This window comes from Astatotilapia calliptera, chromosome 22 (assembly GCF_900246225.1).
Source record: "Astatotilapia calliptera chromosome 22, fAstCal1.2, whole genome shotgun sequence".
Lineage (NCBI taxonomy): Eukaryota > Metazoa > Chordata > Actinopteri > Cichliformes > Cichlidae > Astatotilapia > Astatotilapia calliptera.
Genome location: NC_039322.1, coordinates 19,977,034 through 19,996,693, shown reverse-complemented (window position 1 = coordinate 19,996,693; position 19,660 = coordinate 19,977,034). Strand labels below are relative to the sequence as shown.

Here is a 19,660-nt window from a genome sequence, read left to right as displayed (position 1 = left end):
ATTATGTTCTGCCGCATGCTGTGCACGCACTTATTATTGTCTTTAGGGTATTGGAGCTCTCCATGGTAACAAAGTGGAGCAGGGCAAGGTGGAACTGGCTCACTGATATTAACTTTTGAACGCTGATGTTGTCACAAGATTATCTAAGGCTCATTTTTAATATGCAGAAGATCACTTTTTTCTACTACAGGAAGAGCAGGAATGAGCTCTATACTAAATTTACAGTAGTGTAGGGTGTTTATACTACAGCTCATATTATATGTGTAAAGGTTATATTAAGCTAAAGTATACAGTAGTTGGTATATTGCTGTACACTCAGAATGGCTGTTTCGCTGTTTTTAATGACTAAATTTCGTTTTAAAGTGCTTCAAGGGGCTTCACTTCTTCAGTGTACCTCGAAGTGTTGATATGGCTGCATGAGTTATCATTGGAACCAACTTGTCTTCTGCCCTTTTTGCAGCAACCTTAAGCTGCAGCCGAGCGTAAGCATACCTCCCCCATGCGGTCCACTGCAGAGGAGGTGCACTCCATCTCGGAAGCTGAGATCCTCAGACAGTGCTTGAAATCTCTGTGAGGGTATCACAAAGCAGCGGGCGAAGTGTGCGCTCCGTGCGTGCACGAGAGGGAGACAGAAAGAGATGAAGAGTCAGAGATCACTCATGCTGGCAGACAGTCTGTTTTCCACCGGTTCATTATAGGGTGGATGGTGTGCAGTGGAAGTGTATGTTTGGGGAGCGGGAGTGTGCTCTACTACTTTTTGACTAATTAAACAAAGTGAATTAGCTATCTCCCCAGCCAGAACGAGTCATGGCTGGTTACACATCATTCATCGTGACTAATTCACAGAGAGAGATGTCACTCAGCTGGGCGGAAACGAGTGCGTGCGTATATATGTGTGTGTTTGCAGCATTCCCCTTGCACCTCTGGGTATTTTGCTAAGTAAGGTTCGCAGCAGTGTGTCATCTACTAGTTTGTGTGTGCACGTGCCTTTAAGTTTTTATATGTTGAAATTTCTTCCCCTCTGTTATTCTCTGCTCTACTATTTCATCACTGGCCTGATACGTCATCAATGAGGCTGCCGTGCTAAATGATAATTAAGACCATTACACGCTCACAGAGCGTGCTAGCAGTGCACCGCACAGCTCCCTCAATCGGAGCCTCATCTCAGGGGACACCCTGCTGCTTACACAGTCGCGTATCTCAGCCAAATTAGGTTAGATTTTCACGCCACCTCATTCGCCATAGATGTGATGTGGTTATTATAACCTCATGATGTGGTTAGTGAGGTGGCTGCCGTTACATGGGTGGAGGCAACACGTCAGGGTGTTAAAGGGGAAATGGATTACCGGCACAAAGTATTGCACAGTTTTGTTTCGCCTGCTCCCTGATCTTAAAGCGGACCTATTACGCTTCACATTTTTATTCCGGTACTCCACTAGAGTAGCTTTGTGTGATTCACAGTTCAAAATAATACTCGTTAGTCTTGTACTGCCACTTGGTGCTGTCTGAAAGAAGCAATTTTAGCTCCTCACCCTTTAAGGTCATGCTTATTTTGAGCCAGCTTTCTTCTAATTGGCTGCCCCTTTTAAACGGGAGGTTTGATAGGTGGGGCTCCAATACTCACGGCCAGAGCTGTGTGACGGACATTTCCAAAATATTCACTCTCAGTGACGTCATGCAGACCTAGGATTACAAATACTGACTGAAGCAAGGCATTTAGAGCAGCCTGAAGGCTGAGCTTCTGGCTCATAGGGATTACTTGCGCATACAGTGACCTCAATTTTAGCTCAGATGTTCTGGGTCACATAGAAAGAAAAGCAGTCCTGTTGCTCTCTAAGCAGCCATCGTACCTGTGTATTACAGCGTCCTGTTGTTTTACTTCATCCAGGTTTATCACATGATTACATAACATAAACATTACGTGATTACATCTACATAAATGTAAATAGGTCCTTAATCATTTAGAGAAAAGTCTTCATTATCTTAGCATAGATGAAATCTCTTGTGCTTATCAAAGAAACAATAAATTGGGGGAGTTGCATGTCCAGAATACAATCCCACCCAAAAAGCTTTCTTCATGTGCTTGCTCTAAAGAGTTAAGGGGCCAAAAGGCTACAGACTTCATGCAGCGGGGTGTACTGCTCTTTTCACGAAACATCACATCTCTGAAAACATCAGAGAACTTTTTGCAAAGAGGCCCTATGTGGAAAATTCGACAGCATATTTGAAAATTAATTAATTAATTAATTATTTATTTCCAACATCAATTAATTAGTGAAAGATTTAATAAATTAATTATTTTCTATTTTAATCCATTAATGACAGGTTTATTTATTTATTTTTCCAAATTTGATTAATTAATGACATATTTAATTATTTATTCATTTCCATTTTTAATTAGTTCATGCCGCATTCAATTAATTAATTAATTAATTTATTAATTAATTCAAAGTTCACTGAATTAATAACATAATTAATTCATTATTTATTTCCAATTTTAATTAGTTCCTGACACATTTAACGAATTATTAAAAGATGTCACTCTTGGTTCTCTATATTTCTGGGCAGAATTTGATTCGGGCCCCGCCCCCAGCTAAACTCATCACCAACAGCCTACTTCAGTGCCACCATTATTAACTATATGTTGTCCATGCTTGATCAGTATGCATCTAATAAACCATTATTATGTTTTTCTAGTGTGCTGGAAAGAAATAAAATAAACGAGCAGACAGTGCCCTTTTAAAACAAGTCAATTGTTTTTTTTAAATGTGCAAAAGGGCACAACAAGAGTTTATAATGACCTAAATTTAATTTGTCATTTTTACATGACGAGTGCCACATGACAAATGTAAAACAGACAATATTAAACAAATTAAACAGAAAATAACTAAATAGAGAGCTAGCACTAGATTATTAACTTTCCATGCAGCATCACCTAAGCTCACTACAACTTGACTGAACCAAAAGCTCTTGTTTAGCTAATGTCACTGTTAGCCAGTCTTAATGATTAACTGCTTATATGTGATTATTCTCAGAAACATACGTTTATCTTCCTTTTTTTTTCCTCTGATTTTTTTCTTTTCTTTTTAGCCCCAGGGGATAAATGATTTTTTAAAACTTACTTGGACACCAATCTTCTTACAAATACTTACACTGTGCATGAGCATGATCCTGGCTCTGACAGTAAAAATGATTATAGCAGTAGCATGAACTTGTACTACTGATATGTCACATGCACAAGAAATACATTTAATCAAACTGTCTTTTGTGACGTTTCAAGCGCTCTTGGGGGCCCCCTGTTGGTGTGGGTTCCCCAGGCACATCTTGCTGACAGACAATTCCTTCAATTCCTATCTTTGTCTAAGGTTTTAAGATGTGGAACAAAAAAAGAAAAAGGTGCTGAGGAGGAGGGGTGGGGCTGCCTGATGTCAAAAGCCTAATATAAATATGGTGGGATAAAAGTAGGAGATTTGTACAAGATAAAAGTGATCTTGATAAAAAAGAAGGCTAGCTATGTTATTTAATTCTATGATATACTCCTAGGACACTTGTTTGCTTACAGCAGGATAATGGTCCTATACACAGCTCCAAACTATTACAAAATATACAACAGCAGAAGCAGCTGGCTGTCTTTGTCCAGTGCAGTGGACAAAAAAGGAATATCAAACATAGTTAATGGATCTCAGTGTCACTGAACTATTGTGGAAACAAGCTGACCACATGGCCTGTAAGAAGTGTGAGTGAAAAGCATAACCATATTACCTCCATAAGCTTACATCTAGTGTCAAAGGTCATTCAGGCTCTGATGCTGCAAAATTTGATGAAAAGACAAAACGATTGTTTTACTTTGAAAAAAAAACTTTGCTTATATCTTTGCTTATTTACTATCAATGTTACAATTTATTTGATGAATCTGAGCATAAGCTCTCATGTCATTCTCCAAACTTATGAGCCGTTATGTATTTGGCAGCCGTAATTATCAGTCATAAATTAAGATAGCACTTAAAAAAAATGACAGCTGGGATGGGCTGCATGACCCTAAATTGGATAAGCAGTTAATAAACTGAATGGAGGGAGAAAAAAAAATATGATCAGACGATAAAATTCAGCATATTGCTAAAAGTTCTATTTTTGAGCTGTTTGTTTTTGACTCTGTTACAAATGACCCGTGTCTAGTTTGGGCCCCTTAAATGTATCAACAGATGTTTGTGTGTTGCTATCTTACATGTCCTTGGAGTAAACAACTAGCTACACTTTGATTGACTGACAATCTTTATTGAATTTTTGTTCACATTAAAAGTTTGATGATATAATGTAGAATTACATGTATGTCAGGGGCAATTCTCTGCACAACCAAATCTTTTTGTGTCTAAAATTCCTGTTTTGAATGCAGGGCTTTCTCTTGCAATGGGTTTGGGCTGTGAGTTCCTGGTAATATTACTTCATTCTTATTCAGCCACTGTCGTTATCATTTGCTCTAATATGAAACATCTTTACCAGAAAAAATCTCTCTGCAAACATATTAGATGGCCATACTATAATCTTATCTCTAACATTGTATCATAGCTTGGCTTTAAGGCAACTGTCTCTCCTCAGGTCTCTCCTGATCTGGGGCGTGCACAGGCTCCTCAGTCTGTTAATGTACCAGCATGGGTATCAAACACTGCCTGAAAAACCATAGCCTTGTGTTAAGGTGGCTTTGTTAAATGTATACAAATCAGAAAGTCTCTGAAAAAAAGGTTTGAATTTAGGAGCCTCCAGGTTTCAGATTAGATTGTGAGCTCAGGATCAGATGCGAGATGCTGCCCTACTTACTTGCTTGATTGAAAAATTGATGGGTTTTGTTTTGTGGGAATAATGGAAACAAAGGACAAGAAAGAAAGGACAAAAGATAGGAAGTGTAAGTACTGGTTAGAAGAGGGCAGGTGTGATGTGTCATGTGACATTTCTGTAATTGCCTGTATCATTAGATCCCGTGCAGTGTTGATTGTGAGTGAGGACACCAGTATTGATCTGTGGAAATGTGGCTTTGTACATATTTCATGTAAAATAGCCTGTTGCAAAGGTGTGTGTGTTTCTTTCATTAGGTGTGCCTGCACCGCGCATAGCAAAAAACGTGAAGTTGAAATGCTAGCATTGTGTTGCTTTAATGCCGCAAGGGAATCTTCAGTATAAATGCATGACTGTACATTATACAGACACAAGGTCAGATCTGATTAGGGTCCAACTGTTTATACCAAAATAACACAGAGAGACTCAGAGCTGGAGCTGAGATTACTGTAAAGCAGTACAAATGCATATAGGCGTAATGATCTTCATTACAGTTATTATTATTGTGCACTATTCAAACATCTTAAATTCACTTGTAATTGGTGCATATTAATGGGTTCGTGTACATTTTTAAACCAACATCACCATCCAGCTGAGGGATTAATAAAACGTAACTTTGCCGCCCCCTAGCGGTGCTATCTGACTTAGGGAACGGTGGCTGGAAGAAATCTATCCATTGCACCAAATTTTGACAAGGGTTGTCTAATGTTTTCTGCGACACAAATACACATTGCCCCCCTACCTCCACGTGTCAGGATGTCCACAGACATTCTGAAATGCCATTTCAGGTGTAATGAGTAATGTAAACAAAGCCTCGGTCTCAGTAATCAATAACAATGACCCAGTGTGCAGCACTCCGGCACTGACACGTCCAAATGAGAGCCATTTAAAACGTTACACCTGAGCTGAGAAAATATCTGCTGTAAGAGAGGTTTATTTATGTCACCTCATGCAGTAGATTAATAATAAAGTTAGGTGTAAAGTTGCCGTGTTTGCAAGCATTAAAAACAATTTGGACAGATGGGAGGTGGTGTGGAGGGAAATACATTTTTTTTCTCCCTTTGGGGTAAGGTAAATGTTATAAAAAAGCATGGTGATAGCTCTGCAAATAAACTATTTTTCTTCAATATCCCAAATATTTTTTCTCTAGTGCCTTAAGTGTTGTCACAGCTACAGTGATTGATTGATAATTACGCGGAAGCTTAATTGGCTCTAATCTTTGGAGGTTTAATAACATTTCTGGTGAGGTAACGCTGGAATCCACAGCGACTCACTTTGGCTCGACTGTCACTTTGCTATGAACTTAACTGTGAGGCGCACACACACATGCACGCAAGATGTGTATTTGGTGCAGTGATTAGGATTAAACGATGCATTAAGCATTTAATTACTCAGGTGGAGCATCGCAGTGTGTTGGCTGTCTGTTTTAATTTTATTAGCTGACACATTTATGGAAGAAGCTCTGTGTGCTTAACTACTTGGCTCTGGCTCACCTCGGGGACATGACTCACATATTTCTTTATGTGGATCCTGAATGCATTTGTTTGAATGCGTGTACAGTTCGTGAGCTTGTTTGAAGGCACAGAGGAGACATATGATTCACATTTCGATGGGCCTGGGAGCGCCTGATGACTACATGTTTTCCACATGACATAAACACTAAAACAGCTGCTTCACTTTTGGGAAAGAGCTGAGTAGGAGGCACTGTTTTTGACTTTTGCTGTTTAGGCCCATGCTGTAGCACTGTAGGTAATGGGACTGACCTAGAATGGAGTTTAGTTATGGCTTTTGTTGAACATGTGTGTATTTGTGGGTTCATGAACTTACAAGATAGGTTTCAAGATATTTCCTAGAGGTATCTTGTACTTGCAGCATGAACCTTGAAATTGAAAACTTGGATGTAGTCCTATTTCTTGATTTACGTACTGGAGAAAATAAGGATTTGCAAATTGGGATTTTATTACACGAGGCAGTTTCTTAAACGTCTCTTACTGTTAGCCAATATCTCAGTAACTCTGCTCCTTAGGAGCACCTTGAGCTTATGCTGAAATAAATTGCTTTTTATACTGAATGTTTCCTGTTGAGGAAAGGTTTGCATTTTAGAAGATATTATCATGTGGAAAAGAAGCACATCATGAGAAAAATTACTATTTGAACAATATCCAAACAAGTGAAGCATTTGAAGATCTTTTATTTATTTATTTTCTTTTTTTCTTGAGCTTCAGAAAGTATTTACAGGTGTCCTACTCCCATCCATCATCCATCCATCCTCTTCCACTTATCCTTATCAGGGTTTCCGCAGGACGAGGGAGGGGCGCAACAACAAGCAGTATGGTGGTTTGTAAGGACAACAGCATTTCCATCAAGTTCCCCTGATCACTAGAGTCAAAACATCAGAGCACAGAGTGGTGATGAGAACCCGCACGAACCCAGAAACCACAAGTGCCCACAGCCAACAGAAAAGACCAAGCGCAGCAGCACAGAATGACTTCGCGTTATCATCTTTAAAACAGTATATAACAGTACATGGATTTAAGAAAAAAGGCAGATTTTAATTAGAAAAGTTATTAATGATGTGGAAAAAGTACAAATTTTACTACTTTAGAACCATAAAATTAGGAATTAGGCTTGCAGATTAAGTACCAATAAATAGAAACTTGTAGGGAAAGTGGAAACTGTCTAATTTAGTCCTCTGCCAGTTCTGGAGCTGTCTTACTTCTGAAGTGTGCCGTGTCATCAGGGTCTAAGAAGCTCTCTCAGGTCTTTAGAAAAAGGTTGAGGATGTTTATGAGTCTGGTAGTCTGTGGAAAAAAGAACATCAAATCATTCCACTGCAAGAAAATCATCTACAAGCGGCAGTGATTTCTAATGACTGCCAGTTTCTCCGTGACCTACCGCTCCAGAAAATTCAGCCTAAGAACAAAACTGTTTAATGCACAAAGAAATCTCCAGGATCTGTCGCTAATGTTGTTGTCAAAACCAAATCTGAGCTGCATGGGAGTCGTATCAGGAAAAAGCATTTGCTATCTATAAAGAACATTAGAGCAAAGGTACACGTTACTACTGAACATACCAACGTTTTTTTTTTTTTTTTTTTTTGAATAACACATCCTGGATCAGTGAATAAGAGATATCACTGTTTGGCCACAATAACAACAGACATATTTGCTGCAGACCAAAAACAGCTTTTCCAGAGAAGAGCCTCATATCAGCTGGGAAACATGACGGTGGAAATGTTTAGTTTGAGGCTTTCTTGTTGCCTCAGGAGCTGAGCAGTGTGCAGCTATTGATTCAACTATAAATTGTGTATCATATCAAAGAATTTGAAGCAGAATCAGAAGTGGGCCTCTCTACAACATAAGCACAGGAGGAAATTTACTAAAGAGTGCCTCAGAAAGACTAAAGAGTATAGTCTATGTTTGAATCCTATTAAAATAAATGTTAAATGGACTCGTACTTAATAGCAGGTGTTACTACAAGCCTTATTCCCCCCAATCACACACAGATAGATTCATACTAGTGCTTTTTTCCATGCCTAGGAAGCAAATGTCTGACTTCCTGTTGGTAGATGACTCACTATACCTCCTGACCACGGCCATGTTAAGCAATCATATAAACATATAAATGAAAACCCCAAACATCTTGCAACAGAAGGATATTTTGTAATTTCTGCTGCCCTCTTGGTTATAGTCTCTCTTAGAAAAGAGATTTTTATCTCAATGAAGCTTTTAGCTGATAAATGAGTGATACACTAAGGAGTGGTCCACTGTAGCCACAAAAAGGATGCTTGTCCAGATCCCTCAAAAACAAAATACAAACAAACAAACATTTTCATGGGATGTTGCTTTTGAAATATTCGACCGTACTGTTATGACATTGATAAAACTGAGTCTTGCCGTTACAGCTTCTTCAATGTCATTTTCATTGTACGTCTCACTAAACGGTTTAAGTGATTTTTTTAGACAAAGACATAGACTTCATTGACATTGGGGAAATTTACACATTACAGCAGCACAAGGGTCAACAAGACGAAGGGAATGAGAAATATATGAGAAAAAAATAGAAAAATAAGTACCTAAGAAAAAATAGTGGACAAATAATAAAAGCCTCAAAACTCTACCGGTATTTTCTACTATTTACAAATGGTTACTATATACAGTAAATACACTCTGATTATTTTTTTTCATATGTACATAAAGTGCAGTGTGAGTAATGTTATATACACATATCTATATAAGAAACTGTAACTAGTTAACGAGCATTTATGTGCTGCACATTTACAGGCTTTATGGAGATCTGTATCTTAGCATCCACAGGATGGCGATGTAGCACAGCGGATCCGAGCTGCGCAGCGCTGTTGTGCAGCTCATGGCAGACTTCAGCCCATCTTTCCGTGCCTTCCATGCAGGCCGTACCTTGATCCTACCACCAGATGTCGCTAAAAACAGTGCGGACACGCTTCCAACACAACGACGTGAATGAGTCGTGCACCTACTTAAGTGACTTATTTGCAGTCTGCACAACTGATGTAGTTTATTGGCTTTATTTTAACACCGCGGCGTCCTTAAGCAGAGCACATGAGCAACGGCATAAGAGAAATTCACGACTCACTTGAGTGACGCGCTAAGTGGGAGGAAACTAATTAAAAAGCTGTAAATCAAAATTTCAATAAAAGTTCAGGAGTCAGCTGTTTTTCTCTGTTGTGATGTCACCGTGTCTCCACGCCGAGAAACTGTCAGATTTGCGGCTTTAATCACAGCTGTTAAGAATGCTCGTCTCTCACCGCTGCACGCTGTGGATAGATGATCGTTGGCTCCAACCGACATAATAATGGAATCGCTGACAGGGAGTGTCACCCTGTCCCTCGCTGTTACCTGAGCAGCACCTGTGGTCTCCCTCTTCTCCTGTCCTTAACACACGCAACAGACGCACGGGTGAGCGCATCACGTGCGCTCCCCCCCAACTAGGAGCTTTTGCGTTGTGCTGAGTTGACTGGATAGCTGCTCGGTCATATAGCCATCAGCACCTTCGATGGGAGCACCTCAAGCGTTTGGACGACTTGCACCATCTCTTCAGTAACTTTGATGGGGAATTCGACATTAAGCAGGGAAAATGCCTGTGATGAAGGGATTACTAGCGCCGCAGAACACGTTTCTGGACACTATAGCCACTCGGTTTGATGGCACTCGTAAGTTTGCTTTTTAATCTCCATATATTTTAAATCATTGACTCATTTAAGGATGTGTAATAGTTTGCGATTTAAGTTCCTTTCCCCCCTCTTCTTTATTTTTGGCCGGCTGGGATTCTCCAGAGAATAAGCTTGCAGGCTGATCCAAAACGCCCAACACCTGTAATAGAGAGAATAGGGAGTTGTCAGCACCTTTCAGTATGATTGCATGCTTGCTGTCCTCGATACAGATAGCGACATTAGATCACCAGGTATTTCACATTTCTTTCTATTTCTTTTTTCCTTGTCCAAAGAGAGACTTCACTAAAGTTCAAGGTAATCCAAAATTGTTTCCAGTATCAAAAGCAGACAGCGCTGAGGCTTTCAGCACCACAGACAGCGACAAAGGTCCACTCCCAGTTTACAGTAGGGGAGACCGGGGATAGTTGTAACGTGGGTTAGTTGTAACACTTCCAATTTCTCCAATCAGGGCTACGTTTCAAATGATGTGACTCATCCTGTGCATGCCCAATTCAGTTCTGCTATCACATGTGAAAAATCAGCACATTTTGTCAAACACAGACAATTTAACATGAAAAAAAAGTAATTTGTATGCCAAAAAGTAAGTTTTTCTACTTTATTTCAATGTTTAATAGCATTATCTGCTTTGCAGTTAAACTCATCAAATTTAAATTATGTTATTTGTATGTCTATGGGGATATATTCTGTGTAAGTCTTTAGTGCTAATGTTTTAGCCGTTGGCTGTAATGTTAGCTAGTTCATGGCTATAGGAGTCTGGGTCAGTTGTAACAGCAACAGTCTGATTTAGTTGTAACAATAATGCAGATGTTACAACTTACCACACTATTACTTTAACTTATATTAAACAAGTTGGGGCAACGACATCAGCAGAGAGAGGTTCACTGGTCACTTTTGTATATGCGGTTAATGCCATTGGCAACACAATTCCTCCACTGTTTGTGTTCCCACACATACACATTCTCACACTGTGTCAGAGATGGACCAGTAGGAAGTACTGGTAGTGGAAATAAATCAGGATGGGTGCAAGAAACAGATTTCCTCATCTTTCTGAGGCACTTTGCAAACCACACCAAGGTAAGCCATGATAAAAAGTAATGGAATTGCGATGCTGGTGAACAACTACATTTTTTCAGCTTCATTGTTATGTTCAAAATTGGTGCAAGAGTTGTAGGTTATAATGCCCACTGAGCCAATGAGGCCAAACTCAAGGAAGACCAATCAAAATTAATGAAATATTCAGTTGCAGAAAATTCCATAATTTGTCTTTTTTGGGGGGTTGGAATATGTTCAAAAGCTAGATTTCTGCATTCTGTCACACACACACACACAGCTACATAAATGGCTCTAAGTGCATTCATGTGTTGAATAAACAAAGATTACATGTTAATGTTTCGTTAGTACCCTTATTTCATTGTGTTACATTTCACCCCAGGATATGTTACAACTAACCCAGACTATGGGGTTAATTGTAACATTTCACTCTTTGTGTTTGAGACCATACCATGCAATGGGTAATTGTGCTGCAGAGAAAATAGCTGCACTATTTAATAGCAGAGACATGTAAATACTTTGCATTACATTTTGAATCCACTACCTTAAACGAGCTCCAATTTACAGACAGAAATGTCAAAAATGTTACAACTATCCCCGGTCTCCCCTACAGCTTCTCGCCAGGCATTTGGGCAGCATGCACACAACTTGCAACCAGTGTTAATATTTGTGTTTTTGAAAGAAAAAAACACACAGCCCAACTTTCTGTGGCTTTCCACTCTTTTATCTTTACAGTGAAGTTAACCTTTATTATCTGGCTAAGTCCTGCAGACGCCGACTGCAGTCGTTCCTCCCGCCGGTCTGAAAGCAGCGGTCACATTTATCAAACTTAATTGGTCGACGGCGACATTACAGCAAGTCCTTCCCCAGGCGAAGCCCACACAGACGTTTCTTCAACTTTACTCTGAACTCTCTCTCAATAATAACCACGAGGATTCCTAAACACCAAGCACCGTATTTCATAACTATCTCGTGTTTCTCTTTGAGAATTCTTTTTTATTTTATTTTTTTCCAGGAATCATCAGCTGCTCAAATAGAATCAATGCACTGCTCTGCTCTCATTTTCCATTCAGCTTTGTTTCAGCTCTGTTGCTGTTTGTTTTGGGCAACTACTCATGTCCTTAGGCGTGGATTATTATGGACTTTGTGGCTGAATTTTACCGTCTTTGCTCTTTAATACAAATCGTTATATCGTAAAGTAAACAGGAAGGAACAAAGGCAATGCTGTATATTGACCATTTTCTTTAAAAACACACACACGAACAGTAGCTTTTTGTGTGATTGGTGATTCAAATTTAAATTTACTAGAAATTGTCATGACAACCTGTCAAAAACTCACTTCTGTCTGTTCTCTCTGTGCCAGTACTTGCCACATTTTATTACATCATAGTGCTTCCTACATTTAGGGCTGATTCAAGCTCCAGTTTAATATATTAGCTCATTGGTATGTGTGCTCCCTGGGATGTTCTACCTTTCCTGTAGCTTGTTCACTTGGAGAATAGCAATAATAACCAGAAACATTTATCATTATTTCTGTCCAAATATCTGCTGGTTGACGACCAGTAAAGGCACACGATGACAATAACTATTAAGCTGCCTTGGCAGGAGGGCTGTCCTAACTAGGGGAATTGGGGTTGTACTGTACCTGTAGCACAAGCAGTTTGTCAAGCTCCCGAGAATGAACTGCTGTCCTTGAGTTGGTGAAGTAAAGGAAATTAATGTTGGATTTCAACTGCAAGACGGGGCAGACTGGAGGTAGCAGAGCCTGACGGGACAAATTAGCTATGATGGCCTGGCCAAGAGCAAATATAAGGGAAGAGGTAGTTTCGCTGCTATGCGATCTCCTATCACATCAACCAAATCCAAGAGCAGGTCAGACCTTTAAACGGTGATAAATGGCTGAAAGCAATAGTGGAAAACTCTTTAAGTTGATCTGATTTGTTCTTGGAGAAATATTTTTACATTTAGTGGTGGTCATTTAAATCAATTTAACTTTTTTCCTGGACAGTAACATTAACTTCTATATTCCAACCAACTGTTATCTGAATTAACTGAATTTGCCCTTTCACAACCAGAGTCTATAGAGAACTGAAAACACTCAGAATTAATTCTATTAACAAATCAAATCAAATCAAATCAAATCACTTTTATTGTCACATCACATGTGCAGGCACACTGGCACAGCACATGCGAGTGAAATTCTTGTGTGCGAGCCCCACAAGCAACAGAGATGTGCAAACACAACAACACAAACGAGCAAAATACAAGAATGGCCAACCTGAAACTAATAAATATATGTACAATATATAATAGTGTATGCATTTCTGGATGTGTATACTAAATATTTTCCTACGTGTGTGTGTGTGTGTGTGTGTGTGTGTGTGTGTGTGTGTGTGTGTGTGTGTGTGTGTATACACATTTTTACAAATTAAATAGTAAAAATAATAATAATAATAATAATAATAATAAAATATATAAAATATACAGAGTTGAATATGTGCAAAACAAGTGGCATTTATATACAGTATGGAGTGCATAATGTTGAAGTTCCAGTAGTGAAGCTGAGGTGTCTATGACGTGTTCAGCAGTCTGATGGCCTGATGGAAAAAGCTGTCTCTCAGTCTGCTGGTACGGGACCGGATGCTGCAGAACCTCCTTCCTGATGGAAGCAGTCTGAACAGTTTATGGCTGGGGTGACTGGAGTCCTTGATGATCCTCCCCGCTTTCCTCAGGCAGCGCTTCCTGTAGATGTCTTGGAGGGAGGGAAGCTCACCTCCAATTATCCGTTCAGAGCACCGCACTACTCGCTGGAGAGCTTTGCAGTTGTAGGCGGTGCTGTTGCCATACCAGGTGGTGATGCATCCAGTGAGGATGCTCTCAATGGCACAGTGATAAAAGGTCCTGAGGATGCGGGGGCTCATGCCGAATCTTTTCAGTCTCCTGAGAAAGAAGAGGCGCTGCTGCACCTTCTTCACTGTTTTGTTTGTGTGTACTGACCACGTAAGATCCTCAGCCAGATGTACACCAAGGAACCTGAAGCTGTTCACTCTCTCCACAGCAGCGCCGTTGATGGTGATGGGGGTGTGTACTTCTCTGCACCTCCGGAAGTCCACTATCAACTCCTTTGTCTTTGCGACGTTGAGGGTGAGATGGTTGTCTTGACACCAGTGGGTCAGGGCGCTGACCTCCTCCCTGTAAGCCGTCTCATCACCGTTGGTGATAAGACCCACCACTGTAGTGTCGTCCGCAAACTTCACAATGATGTTGGAGCTGTTAGTGGCTGTGCAGTCGTAGGTGTAGAGTGAGTACAGGAGAGGGCTCAGTACACACCCCTGTGGAGCACCAGTGTTCAGTGTGATGGGGGATGAGGTGATGCTGCCCAGTCTGACCACCTGGCGTCTGTCAGACAGGAAGCTAAGGATCCAGCTGCAGAGCTTTGAGAGCTTTTTAACAGCTTTGAGAAAACAGGTAATGCCTGTTCAGATGAGCTGTTCAAACGGGGATATGAAATGTTAAATTCAGATTACTCTAAATGCTTCATTCCAGACAATGTTTTCCTCTCTTAGCCTGTATGATGTCACTGAGAGGAGTGACATAAAATACTATCACAGGGGCAAAGCTTTGGCTGTGAAGAAGCCCCACCCACCTGCCGTTGAACTCTTCTGTTTGCAAGAGGCAGCCAGTCAGAAAAAGTTTGGCTTAAATTGTAAAGGCAGGGAAAACAAAGAAAGAGTATAAGATAAATAAGGATTATTATGAACCATGAATCATGCAAAGCTACTCTTGTGTGTTCCAGGAATAAAAATGTGCAGGTAGAAATGAGCATAATGTGTTTACTGAAAGTATTTAAAGCATTTTATTACATTTGGTTGAAATTGGTTCACTTCTTACTATGGTAACTCACATTATTACCTTCTCTGCAGCAGGTTATGCTCTAGGTTAGAGATCAACAGGTATGAAGTCACTGTCTAGTGATCCTGTAGCTTGGGAGGTATGGTACAGGTCAGGTCATGTACTGATTAGTAGGTTGGCGGTTTGACAACTGACTGCTCCAGCCCGCATGCCAAATATCCTTCAGCAAGATACTAACCCCAAGTTTCTCTCTGATGTTTCCATCAGAGTGTGAATGTAAGATACAATCCACTTCAGCATTATAAAAGCTGCTTGTGTTAATGGGTGAAGGAGGCATGGTGTATAAAGCCCTTTGAGTGCTCAGATAGAGTAGAAAGGTGCTATATAAGAACCAGTCCATTTACCAGTTCTTTGTAAATAGCGTCATCCATTCCTGGAAGATCGCTTGAAACTCTGTGCACGGACAGCAGGATGGTCTAGATTTTTTAATAGCATCTAAAGTCTTTGTGTTTCTTAGATGAGCATCAGTAATTAAAACACATTCTTAGACACAACTTTATTCCATGTTTTTTTTTCTTGTTGGCTACAATCTTCCAAAGTTTTAGTTTTTATGAGCATTAATAAATGATCCTAACAATAATAAATGATACTAACAAGTCTGTTAACTTACACAGTCAGCATTTTTCTTGGCTTTCTTTTCTGGCTTCAGATAGGCTAAACTTTATTAGTAGCTCTTCTGCAGTCTTGCTGACCAAATCATTCACAGCGCTCACACATTCATACACTTTTAATACTGAACTACTATACAGTGCTTTCTCTCTCACACTCACACACACTCGCAGCTTTGTCTGCATGTGTTGCTTTCAGTCTGCACTGTTTTTTTTAACATGTTTATATTTTTATAACGGTTTTATTTTTATTTGTAAAAATCAGCCTATGTGCTGCCAGTACACTTCTCCGTGTTTGTGATTGGCCAGATGTTGCCACTCCTTTCAGATGAACATGCTGGGGAAACCCTGGGTTACGTTAGCAAGTTGATCACCAGTTAGACTAAATGTATCCAGATAATGGAAAGATATCCCTCGATATGATGACGTCTCTTTTTAGTACAGTGCTCATCACTGTTATTTTTGGTCTGTTTGCCCGTGCTGTGATTAAAATAACAGAACATGGCTGTGGCTTATGCTGAGATACCTTCTGTCATCACTACAACCTTACACCATCCAGGTGACTAATCTTACCACCTGTCCAGCACTGGTAGTTAATTATTGTGGGGAGTGGAGTATAGATTTAGTAATAATTTAAAAAGACAAATCTCCAAACTCAATGTGAGAAATTCTAATCATTCAACATCCAAAACTTATTTTTCATTTGGCATAAGATTAATTTTTATTATTTTAGTTATCTTAACTACATTTATCTAAACAGCAGTCACTTAATATATCAATGCTAATGGTAAGGCGGCCTCATCATCAAAAACACAATACTTGCTGCCTTGGCTCTGCAATCTAATGCTGGCCCTCCTTTCGTAAGGAGACCATATTGGGGTGTCCTGCTTCCAAGTTAAGCAGAAGGTCTGGTTGCCTCACAGAGTGTCGCCTTCTTCCCGTGCAGCACTGTTCTTCCAGATTGCTATTTCCTAGCTCTCAGCACAGACTAGTTCCACCTCCACTAGGCACGTAATTACTGTCACGAGCGCTGGTGCCAAGACTTGAAACAGCTGTGTGTTGAGTTGGAACACAACGCCAGTCGTAATGTTTAAGCGTGCATGTGAATGAAAACGAGAGAGAAGGAGAGAGAAGGAGAGAGAGCATGTGTTTAAAAGGAAACAAAGGGAGACCGGAGATCAAGAAGAAGCAGGAGAGTATGCTACATTTTCTGCATTTGGCTGCTTTGTGTCACCGAACTGCCCATGGTGTAGTTCCTGCTCAACTGCCTTTGAACGTGAGGGAAGTAAAACAGAAGTTTCCTCCCTGCTGATTAACGTTCCTTAACGCAGCACACCTAATTACGTGCTTAAGAAGTGGCTGAGGGATCCATATTGTGATTACTACTCGCTGCAAGGTGAATGTTAAAAGAGCCTACTGGAGTTTCTTACACAATAAAGGAAGCTGCCTCCAGTGAGCTGAGTTTATACTGTTGGTGTCTCTACGGCTTTGTCTCAACAGCAACCCCGTGACCTGCAAGAAGACAGAGGAAGCTAATTACCGAGTATAAAAGACCACAGACCGCACACTGACGCACATACAGTACGTTTGAGGAAGGTTTATTAAAGCGAGGAAAGCCTGGACTGTGTGCTGGCATTAACCAAGATTGTATATGTCATATAGTAACAGAAACAAGAGCGAGACTTTAACTTCTCTTAACAGATGCTTATTAATAGATGCAAACTTGTGGAAAAGCCAGCTCCGATATTGTCCTCGGTCAGAGAACGGCTGTGAAAGAAATAATGAGCGCAGTTATGAGACTGTGAGGGAGTAATCAATCATCATTGACTGTTGTGCTGCAGGGTGCAGAGGGGCCCTCACTTATTTGGCAGTGGATTGCCACTACTGTTCCAATTTTCTCCAAAGCCCACTTAATGTTGAGACTCTTACATTTCAGGGCAAACAAAACAAAAAGTAATGGTGCTGTGCTGCACGCTCGGGAGCTCTAAAAAATCCATCATGTTAAAGAGACAGCTGCCTGTTCACACATCCACCAGAAACAAAGCTTTCATTTAAAGTCTTGTTTGTGACCATGCGATGCGTCTGTAACTAGGTCTGTTATTCACTTTCTTAGCTTAATTCTAGCAGAAAACAGCTAAAGTAAAGATTATTGTGTTTACCCACACAGGGTTTGGTGTGCACACTTAAACGCAGGATCCATTAGTTATATTCTAAAATATCCTCTCTCTGATCTGAAGGTGGAATAAGGCCATTCAGACCAGGGTGGAGTTTCTAAACTTCCTGGGTATGTCTAGTGTTTTGGGGAGGTGGGGAAACATCGTTACAGCACAGTATCTCGATATTTTGTGTAGCAATATTGTATCAATACAGGTAAACCAAATAAATTAACGCCATCCTGAGATAACGTTAGTTGAGCGAACTTATAAAATCCATCCAACAGCCGACACACACACACACACACACACACACACACACACACACACACACACACACACACACACACACACACACACAAAGCAAACTGATGGCTCAGTCACATAAGTAAAAATAGGAATTGCAACTTGTGCTGGCTAAGTGTTTGCCCAGAGTGCTGCAACTACTTATGAAGGTAAAGCACTTGCACCCCTCTGCAAACAGTCACTGTCTGACTGCAATCACTCTCAGAGAGATTGTCATCTGATTTATGAATGTAGACATACCAACATGTTGCCATCAGTCTGAGTGAGTCTTTGTCAATGAGCACAACTTGAGGGGACTCGGCTCTAACGTCTGATCTAACGTCACAGAAAAGTGGGAAAACCTTTTGTTATTGGATAAAAGAGATACTGATAAAGTTTGACTTTGAGGACATAATTAGCTTTTTAAAAAAATGTGATGGATTGCAATATATGTTATTGCAACAGTCAGCATATTGCAAAATATTAAAAGTTGCGACAATATTGCATCGTGAGTGAACTATTGTGATAATATGGTTTCTAGCACGGGACCTAATTTTGGATTACTCCCAGTAAAGCCTCTTCTGTCCCCTTCCAGCTGTGCCTTTGCAGTGCGTCAAAACACAAATCCTTCCACTTAATTTTTATTTAAAGGAAGTGGACAAATTCACAGGGACTAGAGTGTGTGATGACTGATAATTGTGTTGGTGTGACACCATGTCCCATGCCATAGTTCAGGTCATTTCTGCGGAACATTCTTCATCAGGTGCCTGAGCATGTTGCCATAGAAATCTGCATTGATGGTTTGAATTTTTGGTGACTTATCCAGTAAATGATAAAAAACCATACTTAACAAATCCCTAGCACGGTCGTGACCAGAGACCCAGCTCATCACAAGCAACAATCCTCCAAACAAAAGTTATGCAAGTTTAAAACAGAAGTATTTTGATGACTTTGCATGTCTGTGTTGAAATTACAGAAGAGAGCCGCTGTGCTAGAAGCAGTTCAGAGGTGCACGAGTGGCTGATTTTGAAAGGCAGATTGACAAGATTTTAAAAGAGATGCAGGTTTTGTATCAGCTGCTAGACAACCTGGTTAACCTGTATTATCCCAAACAAGCTGTTTCCTACAACACAGCCAGCTGCATGCTAAAAGCAATGAGATAGAGTGCATCTATCTCCATACTCACTGTAAACCAACTGTGAAAAATCTAAATCTCAGTGTCACATTAATAGCAACCCAGCACTATCCACTGGCTTTAATAAGGCTTTGATAAAGTATTCAGTTAAAAAGACACAGCCACCCTCATCAGTACAGACTTAGCTGGGAAATGCTGTCCTCGCTGTAAGGTCACTGGACTTGATTATTACCGTGAGCTTAAAGGAGCGTGAGCCTCTCGTCTGTTCCACCAAACTTCTGGGACTTCTGAGAGCCTCCCCATCACCGTGGACGTTCTGCCTTGTTAAACCTCCTAATTAGCGAGATTCCTCTCCTAATCACCATCCCTAATGGACTGTCCAGAACGATCGACAAACTGGTTTTCACTAGAGGAAGCCTGGGCCAAGTCGGCCATTTTTAGACTCAATTAACTGCGTGAGATTTTGTGAGACGGGGAG

At 40.3% G+C, this 19,660-nt stretch overlaps 1 protein-coding gene across 1 annotated transcript in view; it reads left to right on the top strand.

Annotated features, from left to right (window-relative positions):
• Nucleotides 1–9,851: 9,851 nt before the first annotated feature.
• Nucleotides 9,852–19,660, top strand: part of kcnh8 (potassium voltage-gated channel, subfamily H (eag-related), member 8) — a 57,426-nt gene continuing 47,617 nt past the window's right edge. The window contains exon 1 of the mRNA XM_026157047.1: nt 9,852–10,018. Coding sequence (XP_026012832.1) covers nt 9,943–10,018 — 76 coding nt within the window. The 5' untranslated portion in view covers nt 9,852–9,942. The remainder of the gene's footprint in view (nt 10,019–19,660) is intronic.